This window comes from Zosterops lateralis (genome assembly GCF_965231275.1).
Source record: "Zosterops lateralis genome assembly, chromosome: 3".
NCBI classification, from domain to species: domain Eukaryota; kingdom Metazoa; phylum Chordata; class Aves; order Passeriformes; family Zosteropidae; genus Zosterops; species Zosterops lateralis.
Window position 1 is genome coordinate 113085203 of NC_139764.1, and position 22233 is coordinate 113107435.

General features: G+C 47.0%; 1 protein-coding gene across 2 annotated transcripts; it reads right to left on the reverse strand.

Annotated features, from left to right (window-relative positions):
- Positions 1-7124: 7124 nt before the first annotated feature.
- TRIM35 (tripartite motif containing 35) lies at positions 7125-17501 on the reverse strand (the record flags this gene model as incomplete). 2 transcript variants are annotated; one of them, XM_083858589.1, is made up of 7 exons in its annotated part: positions 17356-17501; positions 16789-17251; positions 14253-14348; positions 12378-12608; positions 10210-10232; positions 8731-8852; positions 7125-7684 (listed from the first exon to the last, which is right to left on the reverse strand). In XM_083858589.1, the coding sequence occupies exons 2-7, from the start codon at positions 17248-17250 to the stop codon at positions 7125-7127; spliced, it is 1494 nt and encodes a 497-aa protein (XP_083714715.1). In that variant the 5' UTR covers position 17251; positions 17356-17501. The 2 variants fall into 2 exon arrangements, with proteins under 2 accessions (XP_083714715.1, XP_083714714.1); XM_083858588.1 differs by having other exon boundaries at positions 16789-17501.
- Positions 17502-22233: the final 4732 nt, after the last annotated feature.

Below are 22233 nucleotides of genomic sequence, written 5' to 3' on the forward strand. Positions count from 1 at the left end.
ACGGGAACACGGAGAGGCCGAGCCCCAGATCCCAAAACTATTTTGGGGCCGTTCCCGAGGCTCCAGGGAATCCGGGCGGGACAAGGACACCTCCGGAGTGCCGAGTCCTTCCCAAATTCCGGCTCTCCTTCCCCAAATCCGCCTCATCCCGGCCTATTTTCCGCCGGCACCTCTGGGAATCGTCCCAGTATTTTTAGGCTCCGGATTTCTCCGTTACGCACGGAGCACCGGGAGGGTTTTGGGGACGCGGATCCCTCTGGAAAAAGGGATTTAGGGTGGGTTTGTGGGGGCAGGATGTGGGGAAGGACGGGATGGCCCAGTTGGAATTGGGGGTGAATTGGATATTCCGGCTCTGGGATGTTCAATTTTAGGTTGGAAAGGGGTTTGGAGAGATCTGGGATTCCATGGGGTGGGATTTAAGGGCCGTTCCCACCCAAAACATTCCACGGGATGGGATTTAAGGGTCGTTCCCACCCAAAACATTCCACGGGATGGGATTTAAGGGTCGTTCCCACCCAAAATATTCCACGGGATAGGATTTAAGGGCCGTTCCCACCCAAAACTTTCCACAATCCAACAATTCCAGGGGATGGGATTTTAGGGCCGTTCCTACTCAAACAATTCCAAGATCCAATGATTCCATGGGATGGGATTTAAGGGTCATTCCCACCCAAAGCATTCCATGGGATGGGATTTAAGGGCCGTTCCCACCCAAAACATTCCAAGAGCCAATGATGCCACGGGATGGGATTTAAGGGCCGTTCCCACCCAAAACATTCCGCAATCCAACAATTCCACAGGATGGGATTTAAGGGCCGTTCCCCACCCAAAACATTCCATGGGACGGGATTTAAGGGCCGTTTCCACCCAAAATATTCCATGATCCAACAATCCCACGGGATGGGATTTAAGGACCATTTCCACCCAAAACATTCCACGGGATGGGATTTAAGGGCCATTCCTACCCAAATCATTCCATGATCCAACGATCCCACAGGATGGGATTTAAGGGCCGTTCTCACTCAAAAAATTCCATGATCCAACAATTCCAGGGGATGGGATTTAAGGACCATTTCCACCCAAACCATCCCACGGGACGGGATTTAAGGGCCGTTCCCACCCAAAACATTCCATGTTCCAACGATTCCACGGGATGGGATTTTAGGGCCGTTCCCACCCAAAACATTCCATGGGATGGGATTTAAGGACCGTTCCCACCCAAACTATTCCATGATCCAATGTTTCAGTGGGATGGGATTTAAGGGCCTTTCCCATCCAAAACATTCCACAATCCAACAATTCCAGGGGATGGGATTTAAGGGCCGTTCCCACTCAAAACTTTCCACAATCCAACAATTCCACGGAATGGGATTTAAGGGTCATTCCCACCCAAAACATTCCATGGGATGGGATTTGAAGGCCGTTCCCACCCAAAACATTCCACGATCCAATGATCCCTCGGGATGGGACACCTGGAGCTCATCCTGCTGAAATTCCCAAAAGGATTCTCCTGGGAAGAAAGGTCCCATGTGGGCCAGGATTTGGGATTTCCACGGGAGCTCATTCCAGAGGGAAAAAGGCCGGGAAAGGGTCAAATCCCAGTGGCCGAGTTGGGGACAAAGAGCCCTTCAGTGGCTCCGGGGACGTCCCGGCTGTGCCTGGCACTGGCGGCTCCTTTGAGATTCCCGGAATTTGGGCCCTTCCCGTGATCCCTCTGTGTCCCCTGCCTTGGTGGGGGATGGAGCAACTGGGAATGACACTGGGAGCACTGGAGGGTCACACCTGGAGGTGACTCCGTGTCTCCAATTTCAGGAGTGGAGTTTGGGATCAAATCCTGGAGCTGGGAATGACATTGGGAGGGTCACACCTGGAGGTGACTCCATGTCCCCCATTTCAGGAGCGGGTTTTTCAGGGATGGAGTTTGGGATCAAATCCTGGAGCCGGGAACACTCCTTGGCCACCATCCCTAAGGATTGTCCCCCTCCATCCTGGATGCTCCAATTCCAGTGGGAATCGGGTGGTTTTTTTCCCATTGTATGTGCTGATCCTGACTGGAAGAGGCTCAGGAAAAGGAAAATTTGGGATTCCCCAGGGGAATGTCATCCCTTTTCCATTCCCAGGATCAGTGGGATCATCTCCAGGGTGCAGGAGTCGCTTCCCAAAATTCGAGGGGTTCCAGGAAATCTGGGATTTGGGATAAAGGGCTGGAGGGATGGGAAACAGGGAATGGAATTTCCACTGGGAAAGGGGAGATTGGGAATTCCTGGCTGGGCTGGAATTCCCAGAGAATTCCCCGGGAGTGTCCCAAGGGTGGATTTGGATCACCCTGGAATTGTAGGGTGGGAATGGGATTGAAGGTCCCCATGGATCCCACCCCAAACCATTCCGGGATTCTGGGACCAAAGACACTCAGGATCCATCCCCAGGGGTTTTTATGGAATTCGGGGATGGAAAACCCTTCCTGGAGTCCCCAATTCCCAGGGAATTCCCAAAATTCCTTCCCGGAGAGGAGGAGTCGGGATGGGGCTGGATCCAGTCCCAGGCTGGGATTGGGATTTGGGAAAAGGGCCTGGAATGTCAGGACAGGGAATGGCTCCCCCTGCCAGAGGGTCGGGATTTGGGGATTTTGGGATCTTGGCAAGGAATTCCCGGCTGGAAGGGTGGGGAGGGGCCGGGCTGGAATTCCCAGAGAATCCCTGGAGCATCCCTGGGATGGTGGGAGGGGTCGGGGTTGGGATGGGATGGGATTTGGAACTCCATTCCCACCGAATCCATTCCTCTTCCATGATCCCTGTTCCTGGGAATTCCCTGCGAGGCTCCCGCACCCCCCAAATTCCCCCAAATCCCCCAAATTCCCCAAAATTCCCCAAAATTCCCCCTCAATTCCCCCAAATCCTTGGGATGCTCCGGGTACCGGGAGGGAGGGGAGGGGCGGGGCAAAGGCGCGGTGTCGAGCGCTGATTGGTCAGAAATGACATCATCTGTCAGAGGCAGCCAATAGGAACTGCCGTATATGGAGGCCACGCCCCACATCCTGGGATGGTCCAAGGGGATCCCGGGATGAGGGAGAGGAGCGGGAATTGTGGGAAAAATGGGAAATTAGTGATGGGATTTGGGATAAAACGGGAAAATGGGATGGGGGAAATGTGGGAAAAATGTGGAGGAAATGGATAAAAAATAAATGTGAAATAAATTTAAATATAAATACAAAAAACCCCAATAAAATAAATGTAAACAAATAAATATAATTTTAATATATTATATTAATTATTATATAGAAATGTATTATAATATGATATAATTATATAGTAATTATATAATAATTATATATTATATTAATAAAAATAAATATTTAAATAATATAAATTATATTAAATATAAATCTAAATATAATTACATTAAATATAAACTAATTTTAAAATATAGAATGAATACAAAATAAACATAAACATAACCCCCCAAAATATGACATAAAAATATATAAACAATTCAAACCCCCCCCAAAATACAAAATAAATACAAAATAAATTCAGAATAAATGAAAGAAAAAAACCTGTTAAATAAAATATAATATAAAATACAAAATAATATAATAAAAAATATTTAGGATTGAATAGATATAAATTATTTATATAAAATACAAAATAATATATAAAAGAAATATTTAAAGAGAAGTAAATTATTTATTTTAAGCAGAAATTAAAATTTAAAAATCAAGATAAAAATCAATAATGAAAGCAAGTGTAAAAATAGGAATAAACAAAAATCGAAATTAAAAGCTAAAATGAAAGCCTAAAACCAAAAAATTAAAAAGTAGAAAAAAGAGTTTTACAGTAAAAGTGAAAATAACAGCCAATAAAAATAAAAATTAATTTTAGCATTTTAGAAATAGAATGATTTTAAAATTAAAGTCAAAATAAAAGCCTGGAAAAAAAAATACAAATGAATTTTAGATTTTTAAAAATACAGAAATAAATAAAAATAACTTAAAAACCAGAAATTAAAATCTAAACCCAAAATCAATTAAAACCTCAAAAACAAGTTTAAAAACAAAGATAATAATAATTAAAAAATTAAAGCCAGTGAGACCCTTCCAAACAAAAATCCGCTTTTTCCCAGACAGAATTCCAGGTTTTGGGATGAAAAGGCTCCACCCTCACATTTATCCTCCAAAATTCCCGGGAGAAATGGGGAAAACTCCGGGCCTCGAATTCCCAAACACATCCCAACCCTCCTGGATCGGTGTTGGGATGCTCCAAAATCTGGGAAGTGCCAGGACTTTGGGAAGTGTCGGGATACGGATTGTGGGATTGTGGGGTAGGTTTGGGATAATGGGATAATGGGATGGGATGATGGGATTGGGATAATGGGATGGGATGATGGGATTGGGATTGGAATTGGGATTAGGATTGGGATTGGGATTGAGATGGCAGTGCAGGATTGGGACGGGATAATGGGATGGGATGTTGGGATGAGATTGGGGTTGGGATGGGATGAGATGAGATTGGGATTGGGATGGGATGGGGATTAGGGTTCGGGCTGGGATTAGTGTGGGATGGAGCCAGATTGGGATTGGGATGAGATGAGATTGGGATTGGGATGGGATGGGGATTAGGGTTCGGGTTGGGATTAGTGTGGGATGGAGCCAGATTGGGATTGGGATGAGATGAGATTGGGATGGGATTGGGATGGGATGGAGCAGGACTGGGATGGGAGATCAGGATTGGGGTTGGGATGGGGTGGGATGGGATGATGGGATGGGATTGGGGTTGGGATTGGAATTGTGGTTGGGATGGAGGAGGATTGGGATTGGGATTTGGATTGGGATTGGGATTGGGATTGCAGTGCAGGATTGGGATGGGATGTTAGGATAATGGGATGGGATGGGGTGAGATGGGATGGAGCGGGTTGGGACGAGGGGATGATGGGATTGGGGTTGGGATTGGAATTGTGGTTGGGATGGAGGAGGATTGGGATTGGGATTGGGATTGGGAATGGGAATGGGATTGGGATTGGGATGGCAGTGCAGGATTGGGATGGGATGGGATTGGGATTGGGGTTGGGGTTGGAATTGGGGTTGGGATAGGATGGAGGAGGATTGGGATCAGGATTGGGATTGGGATGGCAGTGCAGGATTGGGATGATGGGATGGAATAATGGGATGGGATGGAGCAGGATTGACATGGGAATGCAGGATTGGGGTGGGATGGGATGGGGATTAGGGTTGGGATCAGGATGGGATGGAGCAGGATGGAGATGGAATGGGATGGGGTGGGATGGGATGATGGGACGGGATTGGGGTTGGGATTGGAATTGTGGTTGGGATGGAGGAGGATTGGGATTGGGATGGCAATGCAGGATTGGGATGGGATGGGGGGATGGGATGTTGGGATGGGATTGGGGTTGGGATAGGATGGAGCAGGATTGGGATTGGGATGAGATGAGATTGGGATTGGGATGGCAGTGCAGGATTGGGATGATGGGATAATGGGGTGGGATGGGATGATGGGATGGGATGATTGGGATGAGATGGAGCAGGATTGGGATTGGGATGGGACAGGGATGGAGCAGAATTGGGATTGGGATGGGATAGAGTAGGATTGGGATTGAGACGAGATTGCGGTTGGAATTGGATGGGATAAAGTAGGATTGGGATTGGGATTGGGATGAGATTGGGATGAGATTGGGATGAGATTGGGGTTGGGATGGGAATGCAGGATTGGGGCAGGGTGGGATGGGGATTAGGGTTGGGATCAGAACGGGATGGAGCAGGACTGGGATGGAATGGGATGGGATGGGATGTTGGGATGGGATTGGGGTTGGGATAGGATGGAGGAGGATTGGGATTGGGATGGGATTGGGGTTGGGATAGGATGGAGGAGGATTGGGATTGGGATGGGATTGGGGTGGCAGTGCAGGACTGGGATGATGGGATAATGGGGTTGGACAGGATGATGGGATGGAGCAGGATTGGGGTTGGGATGAGATGAGATTGGGATTGGAATTGGATGAGATTGGGATGGGATGGAGCAGGATTGGGATTTGGATTGGGACTGGGATTGGGACTGGGATGGGACGAGACAGGACAGGATGGGAAGGAAGACGGAGATGGGATGGAGGGAATACAGAAACGGGATCGTGGGACTGAAGACAGGGACGGGATGGAGGGAATGGAGATGAGATGGACAAGGAATGGCTGGAGACGGGACGGAGGGAGGACAGAGACAGGGATACAGGAATTTGGGATGCTTTTCTCCCTTCCCCGTATCCCGGGATACGCCGTGGGATGATCCCGAGCCTCACCCCCAACTCCAACATCTCCCTTTTGTTTTCCCTCCTCCGGCTCCCGTTCCTAAAGAGCTTCCCCAGAAAACAGTGGGAAACCATGGAAACCACCCGCTCCCACCAGAATCCGGGCTGGAAAAAAAGCAGGAAAAAGGCAGGGAAAGGGTCACTCCCTCATGGAATCACCCAAGGGGTCACCTGGATTCGGGGAAAAAAAATTAAAAAGTTTGAGTGGGATTAACTTGGGATAAAAACTCTGAAGTTCTTCTGTTTCCCATCTTCACTGGATTCCCAGAGCTGGGAATTCATGGAAAAGCCCCTCGGAGGGATAAAACCACGGGAAAAAGGGTGGTGGAGGAGATGGGAAACTCCCATGGGATGTTCCATGGGATGGTTTTCCATGCAAAAGGAGAGGAACTTCTGGTCCAGCCAAATCCAAAATGAGATTTTTCCATTCCGACAGCAGGAAGTTCTGGATCCCTGAAAACTCCAGGAAAAGCTCCCCCCAAAATGGTTTAATTCCTTATTTATTTAAGGGATAAATCAAGGGATATTCCTCCTTCCCAAAGCCAAGACCCATGTGAGAGAGAGAGGCAGGAAAATTAGGGAAAATCAGGGAAAATTTTGGAAAATTTGGGAAAATTTGGGAAAATTTGGGAACAGCACCACACACACACAAGGGGAGAATTTATTAATATTTATTAACGATAAAAACCTGAGATACTACAAACAAATAATATTTTTATTATCCCTGCTGCTTTCTTCTTTTTTTTTTTATTTCCTGGAAAAGCCGATAAAAAAACACCTGGAAAACCCCACCAGGAGGAAGAAGACCCTCCTTAATCTGGAATATCCTCATGGATACGAACCCTCAGTGGGCAAATCCGGAGCGTCTTTGCCTCGGCGTCCCCTTGGGGCGCTCCCACGTAGAAATAGGGGAAAACAACCCCTCCAAACTTCTCGTGGAAGGTGTAGATGTGGCTGCGGACGTCGGCGTCGTAGAAGGACAATTCCCCCTCGGTGCAATCCAGCTCCACCCGGACCTTCCGGAGGTTTCCCGGCGCCGCCTCCGAGCGCACGGCGTTGGAAGCCCAACACTCGTCTTTGCCGGGGAGGTGGTAGATGTACCAAAAACCGGAGCGGGAATCGTGGTGGAAAGTCCAGTCGGAGCCTCGTTGGGGTCGGGATACTCCCACCCTCCAGTTGGTCAGCCCGCCCAGGTCGACCTCCCAGGTGTGGAAGCCTTCGGAGAAGCCGCGGGATCCCAGGATGCAGGGGGCGGAGGTGAAGCGCTCCGGGTTTTCCACGGAGAGTTTGTAGCTGCGGTTGGTGACGCTGGAAAGGTCCTCGGAGACCTCGAGCCAGCCCGCGGCGGAGTTGGGGTCCAGGCTGAACGGGACTGGGTGGGAAGGGGGAAGGTTTTAGGGGAAGTTTGTGGTTTGGTAGGGAGACGGGTGTCCCTCCCTCTGGGGATTACTCCGTGGATCCACCCATGGAGTCATTCATGGATCTGCGCCTCCATGGATCCTTCCATGGATCCATCCACCCATGGATCCATCCATCTATCCATCCATGGATTCATCCCTCCATCTATCCATGGATCCTTCCAGGGGGTCCGTCCATCTGTCCATCCATCCATCCATCCATCCCTAACCATGGATCCATCCATCCATCCACCCATGGATCCATCCCTATCCATGGATCCATTCACCCATGGATCCTTCCATGGGTCCATCCATCCACCCATGGATCCATCCCTATCCATCTATCCCTATCCAGTCATCCCTATCTGGCCATGGATCCATCTGTCCATTCCCTATCCATCCGTGGATTCATCCATGGATTCATCCATCCCTCCCTCCATTCATCCATCCATCCCTCCATCCATCCATCCATCCATCCATCCCTCCATCCATCCCTCCATCCATCCATCCCTCCATCCATCCCTCCATCCATCCATCCCTCCATCTATCCATCCATCCATCCATCCTTCCCTCCATCCATCCCTCCATCCATCCATCCATCCATCCATCCATCCATCCATCCATCCCTCCATCCATCCATCCATCCATCCATCCATCCATCCCTCCATCCATCCATCCATCCATCCATGGATTTGTCCCAAACCCACGTCACCCCTGGGAAACGTGGGTTTCCTTTTCAGGGCAAAAGCTCCTCCCTTGACTTCTCCAATCCCAGTCCAGGTTTATCCCAGAGCTCCACCATTCCCATCTTTCCAGACCCCAAGACCACCCTTTGGGGAAGGATCCATCTCCACCATTCCCATATTTCCAGACCCCACAGTCACCCTTCAGGAGAGGATCCATCTCCACTTTTCCCATCTTTCCAGACCCCACAACCACCCTTTAGGGAAGGATCCATCTCCCCTTTTCCCATCTTCCCACCCCTGGAAAACCCCTTTCCAGACATTCCTGATCTCCTCACCTGCTGTGATGGAGTCCAACATCTTCTTCCACACGTTGTACTGGAGTGATCCCAAATATTTGGCCACGTCCAGGAGCATTCCCGAGGGAACAGCTTCCGGCTCCTCGGCCGTGCAGGCGATCCTAGGGCAGGGATTGATCATGGGGAAAATATTGGGATGAGGCTCCCGACATTCCCAAGATCATCTGGCGTCTCCCAAGCTCGTTCTCCCTCAATTCCCACACAAAACCTGGGATTTGATGCTTCCCATAAAACCCTGAAATTCTGTTTTGTGTCCCCATCCTGCCTGGAGCACCCACGGGACATCCTGGAATTTTCTTGGAGCAGGGACATCATTCCAGACCTCAGGGAAGGGCTCAGCCAATTCCCAGATCCCCACGGACACGACGGGGAATCGGGACCTGCCTCCCAACCTTGTTCTCCCTCAATTCCCACACAAAACTTGGGATTTGATGCTTCCCACAAAACCCTGAAATTCTGCTTTGTGTCCTTATCCTGCCCGGAGCATCCAGGGGACATCCAGCACGTCTTGGAGGGAACACTGGAATTTTCTTGGAGCAGGGACATCATTCCAGACCCCAGGGAAGGGCTCAGCCAATTCCCAGATCCCCACGGACACGACAGGGAATCGTGTCCAACCTTGTTATCCCTCAATTCCCACACAAAACCTGGGATTTGATGCTTCCCATAAAACCCCGAAATTCCGCTTTGTGTCCCCATCCTGCCCGGAGCACCCAGGGGACATCCTGGAATTTTCTTGGAGCAGGGACATCATTCCAGACTTTACGGAAGGGCTCAGCCATTCCCAGATCCCCACGGACACGACGGGGAATCGGGACCCACCTCCCAACCTTGTTCTCCCTCAATTCCCACAAAAAACTTGGGATTTGATGCTTCCCACAAAACCCTGAAATTCTGCTTTTTGTCTCCATCCTGCCCAGAGCACCCAAGGGACGTCCTGGAATTTTCTTGGAGCAAGGACATCATTCCAGACCCCAGGGAAGGGCTCAGCCATTCCCAGATCCCCACGGACACGACGGGGAATCGGGACCTGCCTCCCAAGCTTGTTCTCCCTCAATTCCCACACAAAACTTGGGATTTGATGCTTCCCACAAAACCCCAAAATTCCGCTTTGTGTCCCCATCCTGCCCGGAGCACCCAGGGGACATCCTGGAATTTTCTTGGAGCAGGGACATCATTCCAGACTTTACGGAAGGGCTCAGCCATTCCCAGATCCCCATGGACACGACGGGGAATCGGGACCTGCCTCCCAATCTTGTTCTCCCTCAATTCCCACACAAAACTTGGGATTTGATGCTTCCCACAAAACCCTGAAATTCCGCTTTGTGTCCCCATCCTGCCTGGAGCACCCAGGGGACATCCTGGAATTTTCTTGGAGCAGGGACATCATTCCAGAGCCCGGGGAAGGGCTCAGCCATTCCCAGATCTCCATAAACACGACAAGAAATCAGGACTCACCTCCTCTTACGGTTCTTGTGTGTCTGGAAAAGAAAAGAGGAAACGAAACGTTACAGAATAAAAATTCTACAACTGTTATTAGTTGTTAGAGTGGTGTGTATTTATTGACGCGTGGGGAATAATTTTATTAAAGACACTCACAATTTTTTAGGGGATTTTCTCTCTTTTTTTATTTTCTGAGGTCTCATATATTCATTTCTTGCTTACTCTTGTTTTGGTGTGGTAATTATTCTACGCTTTTCTGGGCATGCTCAGTTTTTAGTGGGGGTGGTTTTCTTTTATTCACTTCTTTTATTCACTTCTTTACTTTTTTTTTTTTTTTTTTTTTTTTTTTTTTTTTTTTTGTGTGTGTGTGTTTATTGGCTTTTTTTGGCACGATTTTAAGAGAACGTATAATCTTAGAGTCTGTGTTCTTCTTTTTATCTGTGCTCTTAACTCTGTTATTTAGGCTAGTTTTTTTTAGTTTATTTTTTTAGATTATGCTGAAGGTTTTATAATGTTTCATGTTTTATAACGTTTAATGTATAATGTTTGTAATGTTTAAATATATGCAAAAGGGTAATAGGTACAGTGTTACTAAATGCCATCTCATATATTCTAAAATACCACTTGAAATATATTTGAATATGTTCTTTAATCTACTATAAAGGATTAGCTGAGATTTCTTAAATTTATGCTAAAATATATTCTAAAATAGCACTCGAAATATATTCTAATATATATATAATTTTTTATATTATAAATAAATATATATATTTATATATATATAAATATATAAAAATAAATAAATAAATATATTTTATAATATATATATGTTTAATCTACTATAAAGGATTAGTTGAGATTTCCTAAATTTATGCTAAAATATATTCTAAAATACCAGTTGAAACATATTCTAATATATATAAATATTTTTATATTATAGATAAATATATATATTTATATATATATAATATAAAATAAATAAATAAATAAATAATATATATATATAAAAAATAAATATATTTTATAATATAAATATATATATATTTAATCTACTATAAAGGATTAGTTGAGATTTCTTAAATTTATGCTAAAATATATTCTAAAATACCAGTTAAAATATATTCTAATATATATATATAAATATTTTTATATTATAAATAAATATATATATTTTTATATATATATAATATATAAAATAAATAAATAAATAAATTTTATTTTATATATATATATTTAATCTACTATAAAGGATTAGTTGAGATTTCTTAAATTTATGCTAAAATATGTTCTAAAATACCAGTTGAAATATATTCTAATATATATATAAATATTTTATATTATAAATAAATATATATATTTATATATAATATATAATATATAAAAATAAAAAAATATATTTTATAATATAAATATATATATATTTAATCTACTATAAAGGATTAGTTGAGATTTCTTAAATTTACGCCTTAGGAAAACAACAGGAATCAGATCCCAGAATTCCGACAGCCAACGGGAATCCAGACCCAGAGCGAGATCCCGGACACCCGGAATCAGATCCCGGAATTCCGACAACGGGAGAAACGGGAATCCAGACCCAGAAGGGGATCCCGGAATCAGATCCCGGAATTCCGACAATGGGAGAAACGGGAATCCAGACCCAGAGCGGGATCCCGGAATCAGATCCTGGAATTCCAACAACCAATGGGAGAAAAGGGAATCCAGACCCAGAGTGGGATCCTGGAATCAGATCCCGGAATTCCGACAGCCAACGGGAGAAACGGGAATCCAGACCCAGAGCGGGATCCCAGACACCCAGAATCAGATCCCGGAATTCTGACAGCCAACGGGAGAAACAGGAATCCAGACCCAGAGCGGGATCCCGGACACACGGAATCAGATCCCAGAATTCCGACAACCAATGGGAATCCAGACCCAGAGCGGGATCCTGGAATCAGATCCCAGAATTCCGACAACCAATGGGAGAAATGGGAATCCAGACCCAGAGCAGGATCCCGGACACCCGGAATCAGATCCCGGAATTCCGACAACGGGAATCCAGACCCAGAGCGGGATCCCGGAATTCCGACAACAGGAGAAACGGGAATCCAGACCCAGAGGGGGATCCCGGACACTCAGAATCAGATCCCAGAATTCTGAAGCAGGAATCCTGGATTGGGAATTACCATCAGGAATGTGTAGTCGTCCTCCTTGAGGTCGGCCTGGAGCTGCCCGGCCTCGCGGAGCAGGGCCCGGCTCTCCTCTTCCAGCTGCTCCATTTTTCCCTGGATCACGTCCTGCTTCCTCCGCGCCTCCTCCCGGAGCTGCCCCAGCACCGCCTGCTCCTCGTCCCGCAGGAATTTGTGCAGCTTCTCGAATTCCCACTTCACCTGCCGCTCCAGCCGCGACGATTCCGCCTGGGAATGAGGTGGAGGTGGCCGTGAGATGGGTGGGAATGTTGGTGGTTCCCCACGGAGAGCCCGGAATTCTCTGGGGGTTCAGTTCCGGGCGGATCCAGAGTTCAGGGGTGCGATGGGATCGTGCTGGTGTTCCCAAATTTCCTGTCCTTGCTTCCCAAATCCCCATTGCTCAGGGAATCCCTAATCAGGATCAATGGATCCCACCTCTGGAGAGCCCAAATTCTCTGGACTGCCTCTTCCCAGAGCTCAGGAATTCCCTGGGATCACTGGGATCATGCTGCTCTTCCCAAATTTCCAAATCCCCTGAATTTTCCCGGGATGGGATCAGGGCTCCACCCCAGCCCCATTCCCAATCAGGATTGGGATCAATCCCACCTCTGGAGAGCCCAAATTCCCTGGACTCCTGATTCCCAGAGCTCAGGAATTCCCTGGGATCACTGTGCCCTTCCCAAATTCCCAAATCTTCTGTATTTTCCCGGGATGGGATCAGGGCTCCACTCCAGCCCCATTCCCAATCAGGAACAGGATCAATCTCACCTCTGGAGAGCCCAAATTCCCTGGACTCGCCTTTCCTGGAGCTCTCCAAGCAGGAGTTGAAGATCAGGAATTCCCTGGGATCACTGGGATCACTGTGCCCTTCCCAAATTCCCAAATCCCCTGGATTTTCCCAGGATGGGATCAGGGCTCCACCCTAGTGAACGTGTAGGATTGGGATTGGGATCAATCCCACCTCTGGAGAACCTGAATTCTCTGGACTGCCCCTTCCCAGAGCTCAGGGATTCACTAGGATCGTGCTGCTCTTCCCAAATTTCCCATCCTCACTTCCCAAATCTGGATTTTCCTGGGATGGGATCAGGGCTCCACCCCAGCCTCATTCCCATTCAGGATCGGGATCAATCCCACCTCTGGAGAGCCCAAATCCCCTGGACTCGCCTTTCCTGGAGTTCTCAAAGCAGGAATTGAAGATCAGGAATTCCCTGGGATCACTGGGATCACTCTGCTCTTCCCAAATTCCCATCCCCACTTCCCAAATCCCCTCCACTCTCCTTTCCTGGGATGGGATCAGGGTTCTACTCCAGTCCCATTCCCAATCAGGATTGGGATCAATTCCACCTCTGGAGAACCTGAATTCCCTAAACTCCCCTTTCCCAGAGCTCAGGAATTCCCTGGGATCACTGTGATCACTGTGCCCTTCCCAAATTTCCAAATCCCCTGGATTTTCCTGGGGTGGGATCAGGGCTCCACCCCAGCCCCATTCCCAACCAGGATCGGGATCAATCCCGCCTCTGGAGAGCCCAAATCCCCTCGAGTCACCTTTCCTGGAGTTCTCCAAGCAGGAATTGAAGATCAGGAATTCCCTGGGATGGCTCTGCTTTTTCCAAATTCCTGTCCCCACTTCCCAAATCCCCTGGATTTTCCAGGGATGGGATCAGGGCTCCACCCCAGCCTCATTCCCAATCAGTATTGGGGTCCATCCCACCTCTGGAGAGCCCAAATTCCCTGGACTTCCCCATCCCAGAGCTCAGAGATTCACTAGGATCATACTGCTCTTCCCAAATTCCCATCCCCACTTCCCAACCCCTCCGGATTTTCCCGGAATGGGATCAGGGCTCCACCCCAGCTCCGGGAGGGAACGCTCACCTCGTTGTGCCGGGAGATGCACTCGTAGGATCGGCGCACGGCCCCGAAATCCTTGGCCTTATCCCGCAGGGAAGATTCCATGTTGGCCAGCTTGGCCTGCGGGGAGGAGACACCCTCAGGAACTTCCCCATTCCCGGGATTTTCCTGCTTGGATGGATAAAAACCCCCCCAGAGCCGGATCTTGGCTCCATTCAGCCTTTTCCTCTTGGGTGGGCCGGGTCAACATCCATTCCCATTCTATTTCCATTTTCCCATTTTCCCATCTTCCCATTCCCATTCCCATTCCCCATTCCCCATTCCCATTCCCATTCCCCATTCCCATTCCCATTCCCATTCCCATTCCCCATTCCCCATTCCCATTCCCATTCCCCATTTCTTCCCTCCATTCCCCATTCCCATTCCCATTCCCCATTCCCCATTCCCCATTCCCCATTCCCATTCCCCATTCCCCATTCCCCATTCCCATTCCCCATTCCCCACACCCCATTCCATTCCCCATTCCCATTCCCCATTCCCCATTCCCCATTCCCATTCCCATTCCCCATTCCCCATTCCCATTCCCCATTTTCTCCATTCCCATTCCCATTCCCCATTCCCAGGAATCCCAGCCTGGCTTTTCCCACCCATATCCAAAATCCGTCGGGATGAGTCAGGGCGTGTCTGTCGACATTCCCAGCTCTTGGCTCCATCCCTATTCCTCAGGCAGCCACATCCCCTCCCTGCCCACTTCCCTATTTTTTTTTTTTTTTTTCTGGAATTGTGCAACTCCCTGGAATAACCACCCCTGGGAATAACCAGCGCGGCCGAATCCGAGCTGGGATCAAGGAACTGGGCTCAAAACCACCGGGAATAATCATAATAATCATCATAATCATCATCACCATTAATTTTTTCCCTCAGCATTATTAGCCAGGATAATTAAAAGGTGAGGAGAACATCCAAATTCCTGCAGGGAAGCGTGGCTGCCTCATCCCAAAACATTTAGGACAACCTCCCGAATTTTTTAGGGATAATTTTCCCACCCCTTAAAATTTGGGAAAAACCTCCAGCTTTTTTTTTAGGGATCATTCTCCCACCCCTAAAAATTCTGGACAACCTCCTGCTTTTTTTTTTAGGGAACCTCCAGGGTTTTTTTAGGGATAATTTTCCCATCCCCTAAAAATTCAGGAAACAACCTCCAGTTTGTTTTTTTTTTTTGGGATGCTTTTCCCATCCCTAAAAATTCGGGACAATCTCCAGCTTTTTTTTAGGGATGATTTTCCCATCCCTAAAAATTCGGGGATGATTTTCCCACCCCTAAAAATTCAGGGAATGATTTTCCCACCCCTAAAAATTCAGAACAACCTCCAAGGTTTTTTTTAGGGATGCTTTTCCCACCCCTAAAAATTCGGGAGATGATTTTCCCACCCCTAAAAATTTGGGACAACCTCCGGGTTTTTTTTAGGGATGCTTTTCCCACCCCTAAAAATTCAGGAACAACTTCCAGCTTTTTGGGGGGGATAATTTTCCCACCCCTAAAATTCAGGAACAACCTCCAGCTTTTTTTTAGGGATGCTTTTCCCATCCCTAAAAATTCAGGGGATGATTTTCCCACCCTTAAAAATTCGGGACAACCTCCAGTTTTTTTTTTAGGGATGCTTTTCCCATTCCTAAAAATTCGGAGGATGATTTTCCCACCCCTAAAAATTCAGGAACAACCTCCAGCTTTTTTTTTAGGGATGCTTTTCCCATCCCTAAAAATTCGGGGAAAACCTCCAGCTTTTTTTTTAGGGGTCATTCTCCCACCTCTAAAAATTCGGGACAATCTCCAGCTTTTTTTAGGGACAATTTTCCCATCCCTAAAAATTCAGGGGATGATTTTCCCACCCCTAAAAATTCGGGACAACCTCCAGCTTTTTTTTTTAGGGATGCTTTTCCCATCCCTAAAAATTCGGGGGATGATTTTCCCACCCCTAAAAATTCAGGGACAACCTCCAGCTTTTTTTTAGGGATGCTTTTCCCACCCCTAAAAATTTGGGAACAATCTCCAGCTTTTTTTTAGGGATAATTTTCCCACTCCTAAAAATTCGAGCTCCTGAATTTTTTAGGGATAATTTTCCCACCCCTAAAAATCCAGGTACAACCTCCAGCTATTTTTTAGGGATGCTTTTCCCATCCCTAAAAATTCAGGGGATGATTTTCCCACCTCTAAAAATTCAGAACAACCTCCCGAATTTTTTAAGGATGTTTTTCCCACCCCTAAAAATTCAGAGGATGATTTTCCCACCCTTAAAAATTCAGGAACCACCTCCAGGATTTTTTTAGGGATGCTTTTCCCATCCCTAAAAATTCAGGGGATGATTTTCCCACCCCTAAAAATTTGGGACAAATGCTTTTCCCATCCCTAAAAATTCGGGGGATGATTTTCCCACCCCTAAAAATTCAGAACAACCTCACGAATTTTTTAGGGATGCTTTTCCCACCCCTAAAAATTCATGAACAACCTCCAAAAAAAATTTTAGGGGATATTTCTCCCATCCACCCACCCTCTCCTCACCCTAAAATCCGCCGCCGCTTCCCTCACCGCCCTCATCTTATGCCCCTCGTGCTGCTTGGAATTCCGGCAGGAAAAACACGCCAGCTCTTTATCCTCCAGACAAAAAAACTTGGATTCCTCCCAATGGATGGGACACAACTCGGCTCCTCGTCCCCGTTTTTTCCCTTCCTCCTTCAAGATCATCCCCACCAGGTTGTTGAGGGTGTAGTTGACTCGGAGATCTCCCGACGACGAGGAGGATTTTTCTTTGCAGACGGGGCAGGAACGACGCCGGTTTTCCCAAGATTTGCCCACGCAGCTCTTGCAGAAGTTGTGGCCGCAGGGAAGGGTCACGGCCTCGCGAAAAGGCTCGTAACAGATGGGGCAGAGCAATTCTTCCTTCAGGTTGGGTGAAGATGATGGTGAGGATGATGATGGTGGAGCTGTCGAGGTGCTGGAACAAGGATCGGCTTCTTTTTCCATCCTGCGAAGGGAGAAGATGGCAGAGATTTTGGGGAATTTGGGAATGGGTTTATTAATTTTTTATTTTTCTCTCTCTAAGCTGTTCCAACCGGACTGACAGCTCACCCAGTTTCTGATGCAACACAAATCTGGTTTCCTGCTCAGTGACTCAGCCACAGCTTTTTCCACCCGCACGGTGACACCGCCCTGGGGCCACTTCTAGGGGGGCTCCGGATGGATAAAAGCGGCCGGAACATCCCCGGTACCGGGGCTGGATCGAGAGTTTGGGTCAGGATATGTTTGGGGCTCGGTTTTGGGTCCCCAAGTCCCGGTTACTCCAAATTCGGGGCAGTCCCGGTGCTGGTTCTGGGTTCCCAAATCCTGGTTACCCCAAAGTCGAGTCAGTCCTGGTTTTGGATCTCCTGGTTCTCCCCCAAAGTCGAGTCAGCCCCGGTTCTGGATCTCCCGGTTCCCCAAATTTGGGTCAGTCCTGGTGCCCGGTTCTGGATCTTCTGGTTCCCCCAATTTGGGTCAGTCCCAGTTCTGGATTTCCCAGGCCCCCCAAACCTGGGGCAGTCCTGGTTCCCCCAAACTCGGGGCAATCCCGGTTCTGGATCTCCCCAAGTCCCGGTTCCCCCAAAACTCGGGGCAGTCCCAGTTCTGGGTCCCCAAGTCTCAGTTACCCCAAAGTCAGGGCAGTCCCAGTGCTCGGTTTTGGGTCCCCAAATCCTGGTTACCCCAAAGTCGAGTCAGCCCCGGTTCTGGATCTCCCGGTTCCCCAAATTTGGGTCAGTCCCGGTGCCCGGTTCTGGATCTCCTGGTTCCCCCAGTTTGGGTCAGTCCCAGTTCTGGATTTCCCAGGCCCTGGGTCAGTCCCGGTGCCCGGTTCTGGATCTCCTGGTTCCCCCAGTTTGGGTCAGTCCCAGTTCTGGATTTCCCAGGCCCCCCAAATTCGGGGCAGTCCCGGTGCCCGGTTTTGGGTCCCCAAGTCCTGGTTACCCCAAAGTCGAGTCAGCCCCGGTTTTGGATCTCCCGGTTCCCCAAATTTGGGTCAGTCCCAGTGGCCGGTTCTGGATCTCCTGGTTCCCCCAGTTTGGGTCAGTCCCAGTTCTGGATTTCCCAGGCCCCCCAAACCTGGGGCAGTCCTGGTTCCCCCAAACTCGGGGCAATCCCGGTTCTGGGTCCCCAAGTCCTGGTTACCCCAAAGTCGGGGCAGTCCCGGTGCCCCGTTCTGGATCTCCCGGTCCCGGTTCCCCCAAAACTCGGGGCAGTCCCAGTTCTGGGTCCCCAAGTCTCGGTTACCCCAAAGTCAGGGCAGTCCCAGTGCTCGGTTTTGGGTCCCCAAGTCCCGGTTACCCCAAAGTCGAGTCAGTCCCGGTTCTGGATCTCCCGGTTCCCCCAAACTCGGGGCAGTCCCAGTACCCGGTTCTGGATCTCCTGGTTCCCCCAGTTTGGGTCAGTCCCAGTTCTGGATTTCCCAGGCCCCCCAAATTCGGGGCAGTCCCGGTGCCCGGTTTTGGGTCCCCAAGTCCTGGTTACCCCAAAACTCGGGGCAGTCCCGGTTCCCCAAAACTCGGGACAGACCCAGTGCCGGTTTTGGGTCCCCCAAGTCCCGGTTCCCCCAAATCTGGGGCAGTCCCGGTTCCTCCAAAGTCGGGGCAGTCCCGGTGCCGGTTTTGGGTCCCCAAGTCCCAGTTACCCCAAAACTCGGGGCAGTCCCGGTACCCGGTTCTGGATCTCCCGGTTCCCCCCAAAGTCGGGGCAGTCCCGGTGCCCCGTTCTGGGTCCCCAAGTCCCGGTTCCCCCCAAACTCGGGGCAGTCCCGGTTCCCCCCAAACTCGGGGCAGTCCCGGTGCCGGTTCTGGATCTCCCGGTTCCTCCAATCCCGGTGCCGGTTCCAGTTCCCCACCCCCATCCCAGCTCTGTTCCCCATCCCGGGACGGCTCCACGTGGCCATCCCGGTGTCCTCCGGTCCATTTCCCGGTGCCGGTTCCAATTCCCGTTCCCATCCCGGGACGGCTCCAGGTGTCCCCCGGTGTCTCCGGGTCCATTTCCCGGTGCCGGTTCCCGGTGCGGGTTGGGGTCTCACCTGGCCGAGCTCACCTGGCGGGGTTTGCAGCGCTCCCGGGATTGGGAATTCCCGCTGGGAATGTCCGGGATGGAGTTTCCGGGGATTGGGAATTCCCGCTGGGAATGTGGGAATGGCCGGGATGGAGTTTCCGGGGATTGGGAATTCCCGCTGGGAATGTGGGAATGGCCGGGATGGAGTTTCCGGGGATTGGGAATTCCCGCTGGGAATGTGGGAATGGCCGGGATGGAGTTTCCTGGGGCTGGGAATTCCCGCTGGGAATGTGGGAATGGCCGGGATGGAGTTTCCCGGGATTGGGAATTCCCGCTGGGAATGTGGGAATGGCCGGGATGGAGTTTCCTGGGGCTGGGAATTCCCGGTGGGAATTTTGGGAATTTTGGGGATCTCGGGGCTGGGAATTCCCGGTGGGAATTTTGGGGATCCTGGAGATCCCAAAATCCCGCCCCCGCATCAAAAAACACCAAAAAAAAAAAAAAGAGAAAAAATTTCTATAATATAATATAATATAATATAATATAATATAATATAATATAATATAATATAATATTAACATTATATTATATTATATTATATTATATCTTGAATATGTATTATATTATAATTATATGATACTATATTAAATATAAAAATTAAAATTCAATATATTAAAAAGTATATATAATAGGTAATATATAATATATATACATAATATATAATACATAATGTATAATACATAATATATTATATAATATATATAATATTATATATATATTATATATAATATATAATATATAATATATATATTATATATATAATATTATATAATATATATAATATTGTATATTGTATATTATATATTATATATTATATATTATATTTTATATTTTATATTTTATATTATTTTTTATGTTTTATATTTTATATTTTACATTTTATATTTCTATAAAATCCACCATGGGAAGCGGGAGAAATAATAATAAAAAAAAATTATCCAAGGAAAGCCAAACAACAGGAAAAAAAAAATTAAAAAAAAAAAAAAAATATATATATATACATTAAGAAATTTTTAAAATCTGCCATGACAACTGGGAGAAACCAAAAAAAAAAAAAAAAAAATCCAAGGAAAACCAAACAACAGTGAAAAGAAATATTTTTTAAAAATATATGTACACACATATATATATATATATATATATATATATATATATATATATATGAAATTTTTTTTTTAATCCATCATGGAAGAAATAATAATTTTAAAAAAATATTATCCAATGAAAGCCAAACAGCAGGAAAAAAATATTAAATGTGTATATATATAAAAAGTCTGCCATGTGAAATGGGAGAAATCTAAAAAAAAAAAAAAATTACCCAAGGAAAGCCAAACAATAGGAAAAAAAAAAAAAAATATATATATATATTTATAAAGAAAATTTTTAAATCTGCCATGGGAACTAAGAGAAATAAAAAAAAATTAGCCAAGGAAAGATTTATATATATATATATATATATATATATATAAAATATATTTATATAAAATTTAAAATCTGCCATATATATAATTTTTTTTAATCCACCATGGAAGAAATAAAAATAATAAAAAAATTATCCAAGGAAAGCCAAACAACAGAAAAAAAAAAAAAAAAAAAAAAAAAAAAAAGAAAATAAAAATCTGCCATGGGAACCCAGCAGAAATAATAATAATAAAAAATTATCCAAGGAAAAACCAAACAACAGGAAAAAACAAAAATAAAAAGTTTATTTTTCCCCCGTGGAATGAAAAACAGTCGAATCCGTGTTTCCCAAAGGCTCCAGGGGAGTCCAAGGTTAAAGATAAAAATGAGATTTTATTGCTCAGAACAAGGACAAGGCAGAGATTGGGAGGGATGGGAAAAAATTCCCGGCTGGAAAAACCTCTGGAGCAGCTTTGGGCTGGAATTGTGGGAATTGGGGACAAAAAAAAGGGATTTTTTGGGATAAAACAAAAAGGGGGGAAAAGGAGAAACAGAAAAGAATTGGGATCATGGAATTATTTAGGGTGGAAAAAACGTCTGGAATCAACAAATTCCCAAAATTCTGGGTTGGAATTCCCAAAAAATCCTTGGCAGGGAAAGGGGAAAGAGCCACAAAATCTCGGCAGGGATGGAATTCCAGAGGTGGAAAATTGTGGGAATGTTCCAAAATTATGAGAATGATCCAAAATTATGGGAATGTTCCGATGTCACAAGGAGCTCCAGGAGAGATGGAATTTCGGGAAAAACGGGAGCCAGGGAATGGAATTCCCAGTGGGAAAGGGGAATTTAGGAAGGAATTCCCAGCTGGATTTCCCAGAGAATCCCAGGAGATCCAAGGGAAAACAGGGAAAGGGGAAAGAGCCCCCAAATCCCGGCAGGGATGGAATTCCAGAGGTGGAAAATTATGGGAATGATCCAAAATTATGGGAATGTTCAGTGTCCCAAGGGGCTCCAGGGAGAGCTGGAATTGGGGAAAAATGGGAGCCAGGGAATGGAATTCCCAGTGGGAAAGGGGAATTTAGGAAGGAATTCCCAGCTGGAATTCCCAGAGAATCCCTGGGAGTCTCCAAGGAAAGTCTGGGATCACGTTGGGGTCGGAATGGGACGGGATTTTTCATCTTCCACCCCATAATTTGACGATCCCGCGCCGCAAATCCCAGGATTTCGTGGCTTTTCCCACAACCCCCGAGAATTCCCTGGATGGGAACCCTTGGATGTGCTCCCAAAATTCCCCCACGAGCTGCTCCAGACACACACACAAAGATCCAAATTTTGGGAATGGTTTATTAACCCTTTAAATCCGGGAGGAAAAAATCCACGCTGGAAAAAATTCCGCCCTGGGATTCGGATGGATCCGGGTGGGATCTGGATCCGGAATATTTTCCCCAGGGATGGGATGGGATGGGATGGGATGGGATGAGC